This window comes from Lethenteron reissneri, chromosome 28 (genome assembly GCF_015708825.2).
Source record: "Lethenteron reissneri isolate LAM-NWPU_2019-01 chromosome 28, ASM1570882v1, whole genome shotgun sequence".
NCBI lineage: Eukaryota > Metazoa > Chordata > Hyperoartia > Petromyzontiformes > Petromyzontidae > Lethenteron > Lethenteron reissneri.
In genome coordinates, this window is record NC_083806.1 from 10,759,711 (window position 1) to 10,776,375 (window position 16,665).

The 16,665-nt window shown below is 48.9% G+C and overlaps 2 protein-coding genes across 6 annotated transcripts in view; one reads left to right on the forward strand and one right to left on the reverse strand.

Annotated features, from left to right (window-relative positions):
* On the reverse strand, positions 1-13,104 carry GLOD4 (glyoxalase domain containing 4). Of its 3 annotated transcripts, none has more exons than XM_061562158.1 (9): positions 12,852-13,104; positions 9,618-9,667; positions 8,518-8,638; positions 6,143-6,287; positions 5,259-5,389; positions 4,256-4,342; positions 2,385-2,498; positions 1,680-1,766; positions 1-1,023 (listed from the first exon to the last, which is right to left on the reverse strand). In XM_061562158.1, exons 1-9 carry the CDS (start codon positions 12,939-12,941, stop codon positions 958-960), a joined length of 891 nt encoding a protein of 296 aa, XP_061418142.1. In that variant the 5' UTR covers positions 12,942-13,104; the 3' UTR covers positions 1-957. The 3 variants fall into 3 exon arrangements, with proteins under 3 accessions (XP_061418142.1, XP_061418143.1, XP_061418144.1); XM_061562159.1 differs by having other exon boundaries at positions 12,978-13,073; XM_061562160.1 differs by having other exon boundaries at positions 12,848-13,017.
* Positions 13,105-14,449: 1,345 nt separating this feature from the next.
* TRIM37 (tripartite motif containing 37) overlaps positions 14,450-16,665 on the forward strand; it is a 44,568-nt gene continuing 42,352 nt past the window's right edge. Inside the window, exon 1 of one of the 3 annotated variants that reach the window (XM_061562106.1) lies at positions 14,450-14,504. In XM_061562106.1, coding sequence (XP_061418090.1) covers positions 14,490-14,504 — 15 coding nt within the window. In that variant the 5' untranslated portion in view covers positions 14,450-14,489. Of the gene's footprint in view, positions 14,505-16,183; positions 16,207-16,665 lie in introns of those variants that run through there. The other 2 variants (XM_061562103.1, XM_061562107.1) reach the window with 2 other exon arrangements.

A 16,665-nucleotide genomic window follows, 5' to 3' on the forward strand; every position in this document is an offset into this window, starting at 1 on the left:
TATTTCCATTCTACGTGACTTTACCGAAAGAACCAAGAAGACCAAACACCAAGTCAGACCAACTATAGTGCTCAAGTTGACTCGCATTGGCCGTTCGTGGAACACGCGGTACGCGATTTTCTCGCGGCATATTCCTGCATAATTAGTTTTAGCTGAACCCGAGTGAGTGCCCAGCAACACAATATTTGAATCTGTAGGGGCAGTAATATATAATGACTATACAGCTATCCATCGTTAAACGGCAACTCAAAATATGTAATTTCCCAAAAACGTAACTTATCAATTACAGAACAAATTCGATATAAGTAATTATATTCGCATTGATAGAATTTTGAATGTCTATTTTAAAAACAATTGGGGAATGTTTTGCTTAACAATGCACAGTCTGTTCGTTTGTCCTCGTGAACGTTTCACGCTGCTCCAAGTTGGGTTGCGCAGAACGCTTTTCACACACCACAGGTTTCCCACGCTCTTCGTGTCACAGCAAGCTCGGCGTGCTCGTTCGGCCCTTTGTGTTGATCACGATTGGGGTGTTGTACTGTGCAGGATTTCAACCCTCTTTTCACCATACTTATTTAGGTAATATTAAGTGAAGATGTCTGGAGAAAGCCCATTTGTAAGCGCAAGTAACAGAACAAGGACACCCTCCCAGTAACCCCAAAGCCACCACACCTCACTGCACTATTGAGCCAAATTATGATTTAAAGCACGCTGCTATGCCATCAAAAGCAGTACCACAATTAAATACTGGGTGGTGAAATAAACGAACGATACCAAAAAGGTAAAAAAAATGTAAGTGTACGAACGACGTAATGGTCCCTGCTGCGTTTTATTACAATTGCCATAGCTCCAAATGCCATATTGCTCTGGGCGGTTATAATTGCAAGCAGCATGCACAATGACAGCATTTATTTTAGCCATCGGCTCAAGGTTGTTTTGGAAAGCACGTAATTAGCTTCACGCTGTGGGCTTCTGCCTTTTGTGCTTGGCGTACCACTCACCGCTCTTGTCTTCCGCAATGGCCTGGGAAAGAAACGGCGTAGAGACACACGCACAAACACGTTAGTTCGAGGTGGTTGGGATGCTTAGATGAGTTGGAGCGCCGAGCCGGCACCGCTGAGATACTGGGTTTCAAATACCAGGCAGCTGCTCACGGTTGAAGCCGATTCTCCAATGTAGCGAGTTGATGATTTCAGCCTAGTTCACACAAATGGCTACGGAACGAACCATCGCATTAAGTTTGCCTTTTGCTCTGTACTTCGCAAAAAAAATCGCCCAGTTATATATACATTAATTAGGCAGCTTTAATGTCAAACGTGATGAGTTTTTTTTTCTGGAATGACATACGCTGAAGCCTCTTTGAAAAGGAATTAGTGGCAGGAAAATAGATACATGGCCTTGTGAACTGGGCCTAAGCCCTGTTATCTAAACCACTGGTGGCACAAGCAGGTAAGTGCATAAATGTGCAGGTGGTGAGTCCTTCCTGGAACTGATTGGTGACGCCCAGGATGCCCGGCTCTTCCTGGGGGCTCCAGATGCTTTGTCCCAGGCTGTGCCGTGGTTTTTGCCCTCTCCCTTCTCTGCCATGTGTCCCCTGTTCTGACCTCCCCCTCTCTCCTTTTCTTTCATATTTGTGAAGTGTTATAAGACGTGACTGCATGTTGTTGCCGTCAGCTGACCTGGTTGAGGAGTGAATCTCCGCCGGGGTCTGGCTTGGAGAGCTCACGGAAAGCTTCATCTCCCACAAAGCAGATCTCATGGTCATCCTCGGAAAATGCAAAGTCGACAAATCGTTACACATTTACTAAGTTGGCACCATATGAAAACCAGCAATAAGCAAAACAGCGCAAAAAGCCAAAGCGTCTCCACGATTCACTCGCACTGAGTCAACTCAGTCCACTATTCCTTAGGTACTCGCAACTATCAATGGCAGCGAGGACCACTCGGCGATTATTTGACCATGATTTGTGCCGATTGAGAATGTTAGAGATTACTACTTCAAGTAGTGATACGGGAGTCCAACTTGGCCCTTTGATGTCTACATACAGCCCATCTTTCAGTCCACTGCTGCATGACGGCCTCCCTACGCTGTGGTGGTCATGTGGGTTGTTTGACCATACTTAGGGGTGCCACGGTGGCAAGATGTTATCTCCTTCACCTGGTATGCACTTTCGGCCGTCTGGAACGCTCTTCCTTCCGATGTTAGGAAACCACTGGAGCTATGAAATTTCAAATTATCTAGATTGAAAATTAATTTCTTTAGAACTGCTTTGTGTTTAGTTTGTTGTCCTTCCCTCTGCACCTCCGATTAGCACGGTTGGCTACGTACAGTGTGAAATAAGTTCAACATACGTACAAACGTGTGTGTGTATGTGTGCGCTTACCGGATCGGCAACGATGACCACCTCCACTGTGGCCTTGCCCGGCGTGTCTAGGCTCACGAGTGGCGTGATCACCTTCTGATGCTCCCCCTGCATTCGGCTCTGAATGTCCGGCAGCTGGCAGATGGCAGAAAAAAACACCACCAAAACCAAGCCGATGAATAACGCTCACAGCAGCGTGTCCACCACTTCTTTGCCATGTTATATTACTGGACCCAATAAGGCAAATAAAACATCTTCAATAATATTAATTATCATGTACATATGAAATGCAATGTATTCGAATACATATACAATTTAAAGATGTAACAATTAAAAATTGCTCATTATTCAAAACATTTAAACTGTTAATAAAAGTTGTATTGAGCAGGACTAGGAATTGATGGCTTGATGCTCAAGAATAGTTGCATGAGTTGCAGCCAAGGAAGGGAACGCATCTGGGAGTGCGAGCGCTGAGAGGATGAGAGTGTGCAGGTGCCAGGTGGATTGTTACGCTGCAGGATTGTGGGAGATAAAAAGAAACTATTTTTTATTTTACCACGTAAGGCCCCCCTGAGCTGTGTAGCTTTTTTATAATTACACGCTTTTATTTAACTCACTCTGTCTGTTGTTGTTGTTGTCGTATCCTCAAATCTTGTAACTCAATTTTAACCCACTTCCCAATATGGTATCGACTGCAATCTTGGTATACTTATGTCATACTTATGACAACACTATAATCTATCATAAAAAATAAATAACATATTTTAAAACATTCTTTTTTATATGTTATGTTTCGGCTTGGCTCCACACTCAACTGACGTTGGCTGTAAATCACCATGGTTATGGCAAGCCTCGGGGCCAATTCCTGGAGTCGTGGAGTTCTGCCATTACTCGTACGGTACATTTCATTAAAGCGTGTTTAAAAAAAAAAGTATTTTTAAATATTACTTATTTCAGAAGTGGCCACAAATGATAGCTCAACGAAGTGACTTATCACCACGTGGAAATTTATAGCAGCCAAATACTCTAAACGCGTGACGTTGATTATAAATGTTGATTCTGAATGATTCTAGGCGGTAACAGATTGGGAAGCCCTTCATCCAGCAGTGGGATTGACCACGGCTGTTGGTTATGGGATATTTCTGCTAATTAGAGTCACACTTCAATACATTTTCAAAAACGCCAGATAATAACTTCATCATCATGTATTAAAATAGCTTACTTTTGCACATTTTTGTAGGGCATTTTGTTTTTCGGTGTTGTTATAGGTTTTTTTTGTGTTTTAAATTTGTTTACTATATGAAATTGGTAGAAACATACGAATAGACAAAAATAAATATCCTTCTGTAAAAAGTTACTGTATTTACTGTACCGTACTTACCACTCCAATCTCGAAGACTCTGCACATGGGGTGATGTATATAGTGCGGTATTTTCATCGTTTAAGTTGTATGTCGTGTATAATGTATATTTTTTTTGTCACGCACATGGCGCCGATCGCCGAACTGGTAGCAGCAATTGGAGCGGTTGTCGCCGGATCATGTTGTAAGCATCCGGATAATCCAGGTAGGAACAATAGTTCCACACTGCCCACCAGGGATTATTTGTCTGTCTGTCGTGCATAGCCACGCCCTCGATTTGTATTTCATAGAGCGCTTCGGGCGGGCTCAGCACCACGTGACGCGCCGCCTCACGCCGCTTGCGCCGCGTGACACGGATCGCACGAATGCGCTGTCCAACCAAGTTCCTACCTGCCCACTCCGAAGGAACGTGTTCGATGATCGGCTGTGATTTCATAAATGGACGCGGCACCTTTCAAAACATTCGAGGGTCAAGTTTTACAAACAAGTCAAGTGTGTCCCTGGCTCCCATGACCACTAGCTGGTGTAGCACCTGCTCTCTGGGGCACGAGAAGGCGACCCTCCCAAATGCGGTAGCGTGGTCCACTGGGCCGCCAATGGCCTGCAGCTCCACCTTACACTGGCAAGACACACAACAGGACGCGACCGAGTGATCCTACAAACACAGCTCGATCGAAGCCAAACTAAAACAGTCCGATGCAGTTTTTTGGCAGCGGTGCACAAAGCACGAATGACGAAAAAAAAACCTCAACACATTCACGAAGAGAAAAAGACAGATACCAGATGACACATTTCTGGCCATGGCCCTTCTTCATGAATATCCCTCTGCACCGTCTAAAATGTCACCAATTTTTATACATTTTCATCTTAAGGGGCAGTCTCATTGACGAATGGGTTGAATTTGTGTTCATCGCAATCAGATAGATTCCCTGCTCAAATAATGCAGTGGCAATCATCTCAACTGATGGCACTCAGCTAGCGATGTATATTCCACATTGCCATTGCAGAGGCCAGTCTCTCTCTATGGCATGAAAGGGACAGACTTCCCATAAAGCGATACTCTTTCACTGGATCCTCAACGGATTGTGATGGACCGAGTTGACCGCCGACTTAAAATAACGCTCTCACCACAGAAAGATCCAGTCGGAAAGGATAAAGTGGTTCGCCGCTCAAAAAGCACATGGGTCAGCACTCATCTGCCGCGTCAGTCATTGAAATTCCACATTCTTTTGGTGGTAGCGAGTTATTGCGTAGCATTCGTGCCGACGCGTCACAAAGTCGCACTAATTTCATCGACGCCACAAGTTTTACGCCCAATTAGGAATGCGTGCCGCAGTGACACACCCAGCCAGACAACAGCTTAATAAAGCATAGAATAAAATGAGGCTTACACATGTGGGATGACGATATTTTCAACGGTTTCACAATGAAGAACGATCACCGTTCATATAAAAGTTCTGACAGTGGTCAGGATGTGTAGGTGTATAATCCTTTGAGTAGAAAATCAACAGTGTGGGCGGTGGGTAAATGCTTACCTGGGAGTCGGCAAAACCCAACAAAGCTTTGCCCTCATCTTTTTTGTACAATTTCATGCCACACAACGCCTCCCAATAGTGAAGAGATCTTTGTAAATCCGAGACACCCAAAGACACTTTCTGAACAGGATCTGCGCGAGTGAAAGAAAAACAAAGGAACTGGATTACCACCGATCACCCACTCGCTTCCCTTCAGCTCTGACTTTGTCCGATCACCAACGAAGGCATTGAAGTACGTTTCACCGTCATTAATTGCCGGGGCAAAGACCCTGGACACCATTGCTGCATCGACCAAGATACCGCCAAAATCCCGGGGCCTGCTCCCTGGGTCGTTAATAAAGAGAGGGGAAGGTGGAGCCATGCCCTCTCCTACAGGCACAAGTGGTGGTGTGGCAGCCTTCCACATAAGCCTCTCTCACACTCTCCACATGGCATGGTTATCAACTGGATATTACATCTGTCGGTGGCGACTGTGTGTCCTGCCAGGCCATGTGAACTCGTATCCATCGAGTTTGTTATCTACTTGCAACCAGTCTTTACCATCTTCTTGGTTCTTTCGGTAAAGTCACGTAGAAGGGAAATAATAAAATAATAAAAATAAAACATAATAAAATACAATTCTCACGACGTTTCGGCCACAACGCAAGCAGCCGTCCTCAGGTGAAGAACAGGTCTGTCGGAAAGACAGCGTCTGAATGAACACCACCAAGCTTGGCAGCGTATATTTAAGCTTGGTTAGAGGAGGAAGGGCGCCTTGACAAAGGAATTTGCATATCAACAGAGGAATTTAGCATATTTATGGAAAATGCAGATATGGGATTAGTCACTACTTGTGTAATGCGTAGATGGTGGGGGGTCTCAAAGTCATATTATGCAGTCTTTACCAGTTTTGGGCTCATCCTTGTCAATCAAGAAGAACTTGTATCCTCCCGGAGCCTCCATCTCGAACGTGCCATCGTCGCACTCCTTCATCGGCCAGCCAAGCTGCCTTGCATTCTTCACCGCCTTGCTGGACTGGATGGTCATTCCCTTAAAACACGAAGATACAACAACAACAACAAAAAGCATTAACAATCTCGGGAACTTCCTCAGTGGGTACGGAAAAGAAATGTGGCTATGGGTTGCATGTTGATTATTAAATGTCCTTGCGGGTCAGGAGATGCGAGTTTCCGCACCTCCGACTCGCATGGTTGGCTACGTACGGTGCGAAAAAAGTTCAACATGCATACACATGCATACATGTAACCTGTTTGTTTTGTCAATTAAATATTGCTTCCATGCTCAAAATTGTGTTGGGTGGTGGTCATATCCATCAACAGTCAATAGCTAGTGGTGGCAACTCCAACACTTCCATGGTCTATCCATAGGCAACCAACGAAATACCACAAAGCGGTATTCATTCTATTGACAATACAGGGATGACGTTTTTAACTCAAGACCTCCCGATCGTGATTCAATTACTCGAACCACAGCACCAGCCGGCCAGATAATTTTACGACAGTAGTTTGGTAGCTTGGCAGCATTATGAGTTAAGTTAATAGCACAGTTTAATTAGTCCTCAAGATCACCATGTTGAGATTGTACATATGTACGTACGACTTCTTCCGCACCGTACGGAGCCAGCTGCGCTAATCGGAGGTGCAGGGGAAGGACAACAAACTAAACACAAACAGCAGTTCTAAAGAAATTAGGGGTTGATTCGGCCATACATTTCGTTGAAATCTCTTGATATCTGCCGATCGTGCCCTACTTAGTGTACCATGCATGCTCCAGGCTTCGAACCTGGGGTGACGACGAAGCTTTTGATAATTGTTTTTTTACCCTTTTATCTGGCAACAAAACTGACACCTTTTTTACGAGGAGTCATGTTTGCATAGACCATAATACCTGCAGTCATAATGCAAACAAAAAACATAACTCTGATAATGTGCACTGTCCTTGAAGTTGATTGGTCCACACCCGAGACAGCTTTCCTTAGAGCCTAGTCTCACATGGTGTTGGACCAGATGACGCCAAAAGGCGCAGGTATTGTGTTCTATGCAAACATGACTCCTCATAAAAAAGGTGTCAGTTTTGTTGCCAGATAAAAGAGTAAAAAAACTATTATCATAATTTGTACTGGCAAATGAGGTACCAATGACGAAGCGTTTGTTTGCACAGTGCCCAGGCTCTGGGATTCCCTGCCCTTGGAGGTCAAGGAACTCGGAGTCCATGGAAACTGTTAGAGCCCGGCTGAAGACGCCACCTATTCAAAATGTCTTTCTCCCTCGAGTTGTATGTTGAACTTCTTTCACACCGTATGTAGCCAACGGTGCTGTTGTCTCCTTAGTCTTTCTCTCCCTGGGTTACTCATCGCTTATTTCCTCATTCATATGTATGACACTCTGATATCCATTGTTCAAGGGCACTTGAAAAACCTACATTATTATTTATCCATATATGTTTTATCAATACTTCACCACACTGGACATTTACATTTGAAGGCAGAAACCTAGATATGGTGACGTGGAAATCCAGCACAACACTGCTTTTTGCCACACTTCTGTTGAATGCTAACTGCTACGTAGCACCACTCTGCAGCCTTCGGTGACAACCGGGCAACCAAAGTGGCTGTGCATCTGAACACTAGGCTGGCTAAACTCCATTAGTACACACAATCGACAAGATGTACAAGTACAATGTGCTTGCATAACGTGCATGCATAATGTGCGTTGATTACCATATTAATAACCCAACCGCCAATGGATACCGACTGTCATTTATATGCATTCATTAACCCCCCCCCACCACTTCGTGCAAGAATTGCTCACAAGTGATGCCATCACATCTACCCCTCTATTTAAGGAGCGAAACAGGAGGATTTCTCCACAAATCTGGCTGTCGCCTGATGAAGCTCGTTGTAATTACTGGCGAAACGTCGTACTCAGAATGTAAATGTTGTGGCTTGGCTCTCCAACACACCAGTGTGCTGTACTAGTGACGAATTGGCACGTTCTGTTTACGTGACAAACTTAACTAACTGGCTGTCGGGTGGTGGCGGGTTTAACGACACATTTATATATTCATGCGATTTAGCCCAAAAAAAACCTGTATTATGGACATTGGTCGCGAAAGCCTTCGTGTTAAACAGGCTAAACTCTGCACAGCTTCGGAGATCAGACTGGGACAGGACGCGTTCCAGGTGGTTAGAAGATTCACACAGAGGGATGCAAACCTCGGCCTTCCCAGGTTTCGCCTCTGGCAGTAGAGGCGGCCTTACCAAGAAGTCGTTGCCGAGCTGGTACGTGCCAATCCCATAGTTGTAGGTGAGCTCCACAACAAAGTGATCGTCCTCGGGCCCGTAGCCGATCATGGTCTTGCTCCACGTGCCATCATAGGGCCTGTCACAACGCCCAACACGGTCAAGTGGAACATTACCAGCTAACTTACAGGGTCATATGGCGATGGTGTGGAATGGTGATGCAGTGGTTTAAAGCAACGCGCTACAAACACAATGAGCTGAGTTTTGGATTGTGGCAAACAGTGATGTGTGAGCTTGTACTCGAGGTTTACCTCCTTCACCAACCCACACTTACCAGAGTCCAACACACCGGTGTATTGAACTGAACCAGTAACGAATTGGCACATTTTGTTTACGTTGGAGACCGACCGAAACTGAATTTCTGGTTTTGGCCGAAAACGAAACCAGACCGAAAGTTAAAAATTTACTTTCGGCCGAAACCAAAAGTAAACCGAAAGTTAACTTTTTGGCTTCGGCCGAAACCGAAACTTTGCCGAAAGAGGCCATTCGCCAACTTTCGGCGCCGAAACCGAAACCGAATTTCGGTCGGCCTCTAATATAAATTAGCAGACCGTGGTTGCGGCTGTAACCTCGCTCCCAAGCTGCTGCTGCTGCTGACGTGTGTTTGCAGCCTATCGCATAGGATTGCCTAGCGCCGACTGACTGGCCGATAGGCAGAATGATAGACGTAGCACTAGCGTTATATTCTAAAAATAGATCTTCGGTTAACAAATGACGACCGAAAGTCAATATCAGTTTCGGCCGAAACCGAAAGTTAACTTTTTGGCTTCGGCCGAAACAGAAACTATGCCGAAAGAGGCCATTCGTCAACTTTCGGCGCCAAAACCGAAACCGAATTTCGGTCGGCCTCTAGTTTACGTGACAAACCTTACTAATTGGCTGTGTCGGGTTGGTGGCGGGTTTAACGACACATTTATATTTATGCAATCTTACCCAAAAACCTCTTTTATTGGATAAAATTGGTCGCGAAAGCCTCCGGCTACGTGTTTAAATTAAGAAAGCTGCAGAACCAAATGAGTGTTTGCGAATGTAACCGTCCACCCGTGTGCTGAACATACCCATTGCATGTGGCCTTGCATCCTTCCTTAAACTCCTCGTGTCTCAAAACCTGCAAAGTGACAGCACGCGGCGTGAATAAAGCTCACGTTGGGGAAATCTCAGCAGAAAAAAAACCAACAGCCGTTGTGCCTCATCTAAAAATGCTCAAAGTACAGTCATTTACATCATCGCTGAATATTCACAGCGCGCCTGCCGTGCGGTACGTCTCTCGGCGCGCCCTGCGGCAGGTGGCTGTCCCTGTACGGCACGAGGTGAAGGCAGTGCACCGACCTGTAAGCCAGTGGGCATTAGTCCGTCAGTAAAAAATCATCCAAAATCGCGTGACGTCATTTATGGACGGCCCCAATCCCCCGCGTTGAGATCTGCGAGCAACGACGGGAGGGGCTTCAGGGGAGCGTTTATCGATTTGATTGTTTTTTTCCCCATTTCTCCACCTGCACTACTATACACTACACTACACACTACACTATATACTACACTACACACTACTATACACTACACTATACACTACACTATATACTACACTACACTGTACTAGTGACGAATTGTCCACGTGTTGTTTACGTGACAACCCTAACTAGTTGGCTGTGTCGGGTGGTGGCGGCTTTAACGACACATTTATATATTTACGCGAATTAACCCATAAAAAACCTCTATAATGGATATTATTGAGTAATGTTTATGTAATGTGTAAGAATCTTACAGCCACCAGAGGCGCTACAATGCCCACAACAGTCTCCGTTCTTAATCAAATCGCGACCTCAGCTAAAGCCGCAACACAGAGACAGACACCCATCGATCACGTCTGTCTGGCGTGTCAAGGCAAACATACGATTGTGAAAATTCCACATGCCTATGCCGGGAATCCAATCCATCCCCACGGATAATTTACTGTGCACTTCCTCGCAAAGTGCTTTAACTATTTGTTGTTGTTGCCACCACCGAACAACTCCAGTGACTAGAGATGAGTCGTCCCAATCGACCACCAAACATCTATCGAACGCAGCCGTGGACGTTCAAGTTCATTGATTAGGTATAGCCGTGTGTGAGCCATTCGGCTCTTGAATCGGGTGCAACCGCAACAAACAAAAACATAAACAAGAAAACATCTTAAAGTGACTATGTGACTAAGTGCAAACAGAAAATCCAAGTAAAGACAACAAAATATTGCAGAAAAATCACCGTACACCAACGCTGTGTGCAAACACCCCAGTGGGATGCAAGTCAAACAACAACAACAACCACAAGACAACTTAGATTAAGGCCATCAGTCTTACTCCGTACTACAACAAACACACATGGCCAAACCAAAAAACTTTTCGAAATCACCAAAATAAAGCCACGAAACAGTGATCATAGACGGAATTTTCACTATAAACGACAAACATCGTGACGTTCAATTCTAGATTTGAAGCTTTCGTGACTGCAAGGATTTATATTCTTAGTTTTTTTCGGTAAAGTCACGTAGGTAAAAAATTAAAATTAATAAAAGTTAAATGAAATAAAAATCACGACGTTTCGGAGGCAGCACAAGCTTCCGTCTTCAGGTGGAACCGTCACAGCACGATTTTGCTGCATCAAAATCTGGCTGTGACGGTCCCACCTGATGACGGAGACTTGTGTTGCCTCCGAAACGTCGTGATTTTCATTGCTTTATTTTTATTAATTTTAATTTAATTTTTTACCTACGTGACTTTACCGAAAGAACTAAGAGTATGACGTTCCCACCACCACCACCCCCACCACCCCCACCACCACCACCACCCCACCACCCCCACCACCACCACCCCCACACCCCCACCACCACCACCACCCCCACCCCTCCCACCACCCCCACCCCCCCACCACCACCACCCCCACCACCCCCACCACCACCACCACCCCCACCACCCCCACCACCACCACCCCCACCACCACCCCCACCACCACCCCCACCACCACCCCCACCACCACCCCCACCACCACCCCCACCACCACCCCCACCACCACCCCCACCACCACCCCCACCACCACCCCCACCACCACCCCCACCACCACCCCCACCACCACCCCCCCCACCACCCCCACCACCACCCCCACCACCACCCCCACCACCACCCCCCCCACCACCCCCCCCACCACCCCCCCCACCACCCCCCCCACCACCCCCACCACCACCCCCCCCACCACCCCCCCACCACCCCCCCCACCACCCCCCCACCACCCCCCCACCACCCCACCACCACCCCCCCCACCACCCCCACCACCACCCCCCCCCACCACCCCCCCCCACCACCCCCCCCACCACCCCCCCCACCACCCCCCCCACCACCCCCCCCACCACCCCCACCACCACCCCCCCCCACCACCCCCCCCACCACCCCCCCCCCACCACCCCCCCCCACCACCCCCCCCCACCACCCCCACCACCACCCCCCCCACCACCCCCCCACCACCGCCACCACCACCACCACCACCACCCCCCCACCACCACCACCCCACCACCCCCACCACCCCCACCACCACCACCCCACCACCCCCACCACCACCACCCCACCACCCCCACCACCCCCACCACCACCACCCCCACCACCCCCACCACCCCCACCACCACCACCCCCCCCACCACCACCACCCCACCACCCCCACCACCACCACCATCATCACCCCCACCACCCCCACCACCACCACCCCCACCACCACCCCCCCCACCACCCCCACCACCACCACCCCCCCCCCACCACCACCACCCCCCCCACCACCACCACCCCACCACCCCCACCACCACCACCATCATCACCCCCACCACCCCCACCACCCCCACCACCACCACCCCCACCACCACCACCCCCACCACCCCCCCCCACCACCACCCCACCACCCCCCCACCACCACCCCCACCACCCCCCCCACCACCACCCCCACCCCCACCACCCCCACCACCCCCACCACCACCACCACCCCCCCCACCACCACCACCCCACCACCCCCACCACCACCACCCCCACCACCCCACCACCCCCACCACCACCACCCCCACCACCCCACCACCCCCACCACCACCACCCCACCACCCCCACCACCACCACCCTACCACCCCCACCACCACCACCACCATCATCACCCCCACCACCCCCACCACCACCACACCACCACACCACCATCATCACCCCCACCACCCCCACCACCACCACACCACCACACCACCATCATCACCCCCACCCCCCCCACCACCACCACCCCCGGCTACCTGCCTGCATGCCCAGCACGTGGCGGTAAAAGGAGAGGCTCGCTCCTCGGTCTCCCACTTTGAACACGAAGTGCAGAGCACGGCGGACTGCCATCGTCTTCCCCTCCCGTCTCTCTCGGTCCCCACCAACCTCGTGCCGATTGGACGCAAGCCGCAGCCGCTAGAGGCCGTTGTACGTTGATTTGTTTTTTTTTAAAGCGTCGGAATCGATCGTCTACGAGTTTGCAATCGCGGCAAACGATTAAGGGGATCGTCCATAAATGACGTCACGCGATTTTGGACGATTTTTGACTCCCCCCCGCCCTTAGTCACGTGGCGTCACAAAAAGTCAGACCCCCCCCCTCTTAACTATGACGTCACAAAGCTATGCCCCCCCCCCCAAAACCATATTTTTATTTTGAAAATAAAACATGCTTCAAATCGCTTTAAACTATTGTCATTGTAGTGCGTATTTATTGTGTTGTTATAACAATTCTATATATTTTTTATTTCTTATTTTTTATGTTTATTTTAATTTCATATTTATTTAAAGTTGCGCATTTTGATGTGACGTCACATTTCTCACCCTCCCCCCCACTCGTCACAAATGTCTGACCCCCCCCCCAGGTGCGTGACGTCATTTATGGCGGCCCCTAACGCGTGACTTTATAGCGGTTCGATTTCTACCGCGCCGTTTGTATCGCGTTGTCTTGTATGCAGTGTACATGCAACGTAAACTATTTATTGCGTTAATAATCTCGTTTATTCGGACAAATAGCCTCAAGGAAACACATTTGATTATCTCTCAACTAAACTAAAACTTTATAGCAGCAGCAGAGCATCGTTAGCGGCGACTGTACCAAAAATTATCGATATTACAATTGATATACAGTGCGGTACAGTAGTGGAATCGCGAATCGAATCGAAATGTGTTTGAATGGAATCGATACGCGGCTCGCCCCGCCCCCGTCACGTGGACCGCTCGGCGTGTTCGAGGCTACAACGTCATCACGTAAAATTACGTGATGACGTAATTCAAGCCCCGCACGAGCGTGAACTCACGTGATGACGTCTACGTGAGCCCCGCACGACGTCATCACGCAAGATTCGCGTCGCAAAGCGGCGTCGTGGAGAAAGGCCGCGCGCGCGCTTTTTATTGGCCGAGCGAGATCTCACGTGATGACGTAGCAGCAGCTCGAGGAACGTCATCACGTGATCTTACGTGATGACGTTCGCCTGCTACTACGTCATCGCGTAGTGGACGTTATGCAAGCCCCGCACGAGCGTAACCTCACGTGATGACGTCATGCGAGCCCCGCACGATGTCTTCACGTTACCATCGTGTGTTGTGACGTCTTGTGAGCCCCCGCAACAACGAGCGTGCTCTCACGTCATGACGTCACGCGAGCCCCGTACGACGTCATCACGCAAAGCTCCGCGTCGCCGCAAAGAGCCTCGTAGCACAGACCGTCGCGTGCGCCCTCTCTGATTGGCCGAGCGCCGAGACGGGGCCCCCCTGTATTAACAAATCAGCGGCGCGCTTGCTTTGTCGTTTGAGCCAATGAGAGGCGTGGAAAGGGGGTAGTGGGGGGTGGGGGGGGATTTGCTGCGCACTATAAATAGCGACGAGTCGAGGCGCGCGACGCGTTAGTGCGGTCTAGCGATGAAGTCGGTGAACGTACGTGAGACGACCGCTGCGCGTTCACCCTCCGGGATTGTTTATTTTTTATTATTTTTTAAACACATTTAAACCGTCGCTAACATTCTCTTTCTCGCTCTCTCTCTCTTTTTCTCTCTCGTCTTATCTTGTGGCTTTCTTTTTAATTCGCTTGTGCGTAACTCCTCGTGCGAACGCGGCGGCCGTTCGTGTACTTGGTTGGTTCTTTTAAATTCTTTGCCGAGCTTGCTGCTGCTTCTGCTGCTGCTGTGTTCTTCTTTCCCCCCCCCGCCGCCGCTGCCGCTGTTACCATGGCTGCAGCGATTACAACATCGCTCGGCGCGCGTCTCTTGCCGCACCGGCCCCCGCCGCGGCAATGTGGAGTGGCCGTATCTGTTCGAGGTCGTTAAACGGAAGGGGGGGGGGAGGACAGGAGTAGAAGCACCGCCAATCCCGATCGCTGTGAGCATAGATTAGGGGCCCGGTTGTCACCATCACCACCATCAGCAGGAGCAATAGCCGAGACCAATCCACTGCTGGATGAAGAGTCACCCCCTCCCCAAGCCGCCGTCATCCCTCGCAATCCTCCGATGCAGACATCGATTTAGGATCCACCACTTGCACCCCAGATGGTGACATCGTTCCGTCTCCTCCCGTGGATGTCCTCCCGGACGCGTTCCATCGCCCTAGCGAATGTGAACGGAATAATTCGGTATTGCCGTACAGTGCCTCGGGTATCACAATTGTCAGTTTAACACGTAATGAGAATGTTTTCGCGATCAAATATCCATAATACAGGGTTTTGTGGGGGTTAGAACGCGTAAATTGATGAATGTGCCAGCACATCTAGCCCTCTAAGGAACGAAACAGGAGGATTTCTCCACAAATCTGGCTGTCGCCTGATGAAGCTGGTTGCAATTACTGGCGAAACGTCGTTACTCAGATTGTAAATGTTGTGGCTTTGCTCTCCAACACCCCGGTTAGTACTGTACTAGTCATGAACCAGCATGTTCTGTTTACGTGACAAACCTTACTAATTGGCTGTGTCGGGTGGTGGCGACACATTTATATATTTACGTGATCTAACCCCATAAAAAAACCCTGTATTATGGTTAGGGCCAGATTAAGGGCTGCAAGCCCAGGGTCCTCTGCCAGCTAGAGGGCCTCCAAGTGAAATGTTAATTCATTTGTGAATGCTGAATTTTATTTGTGGTTAGCCATGTAAAAATCAATTTTGTGTTTCTTTAACTTTGTTTTCCTTTTGAAAATATTACTGGGGGCCTCACCAGTACCTGTAGCCCAGGGAAGTTTCATAATTTCAGCGGTATTCGCTCAACGCGAGTTAACTATGGACCGGTCAAGCAATCCGGACTTCTGCTAGTTGAGGCATTGTTTGCTGGCGTTCAACCAATGCTATTGAAATGATGCGTTTTCCAGAAGGCCGTGTGGCTGATGAAATGTGTAAAGAAAAAAAGTACTGTAATGTCTGAGGGTGGAAGGACATTCCATGTGAAGGAGGCGTGCGTATTATCTGCTTATTTATTTGCGGCAATTTTGGATATAAGCGTTGCCTATTTTATTCCAAAATCCACCATCCTGAGATTGTGGAATTTCCACCATTGGCTAAGGGCCGTAACAGCAACTCCCAGCCAATTGAGAAACTCTCTGCTTCCCACAGAGGACGTACACCGTGGAGATGGAGCAATGATGAGCTTGCGCGCAGGTGCTGCTGGGTGGATTCTTACATCGCAGGGCCTTGGGAGTTGGTAACGGCTTGGGGCGGCCTTTGAGGCTTTCATCCAGCAGTGGATTAACCAGTGGCTGATGATTATGACAGGCATTCTCTGCCTGTCGTGGTTGAATTTCCACCGGTAGGCGGTCAAGATCAGTGCGTCTCGTTAGAGCGGACACTTGTATGTCTATGACTGCAGTGGCCGCAGCGAAGGCTGCTGCCACCCAATGTAGTTATTGCTTCGTCAGCTCCACTGCTGGATGAAGGCCTCCCTCTCTGCTGTGTCGGTCATAGGGAGTTGTTTGAACATACTTCACCACGCTGGTCAGTGCGGGTTGGCGAAGGTGGGCATGGGCCGGTTCAGATGTTCGCCTCTGCCGACAAGTGAACTTAAGTCGCCGGGTTGATATTTAAGAGTCTTAAATGCTACCACGATGGTATCCCAATCAA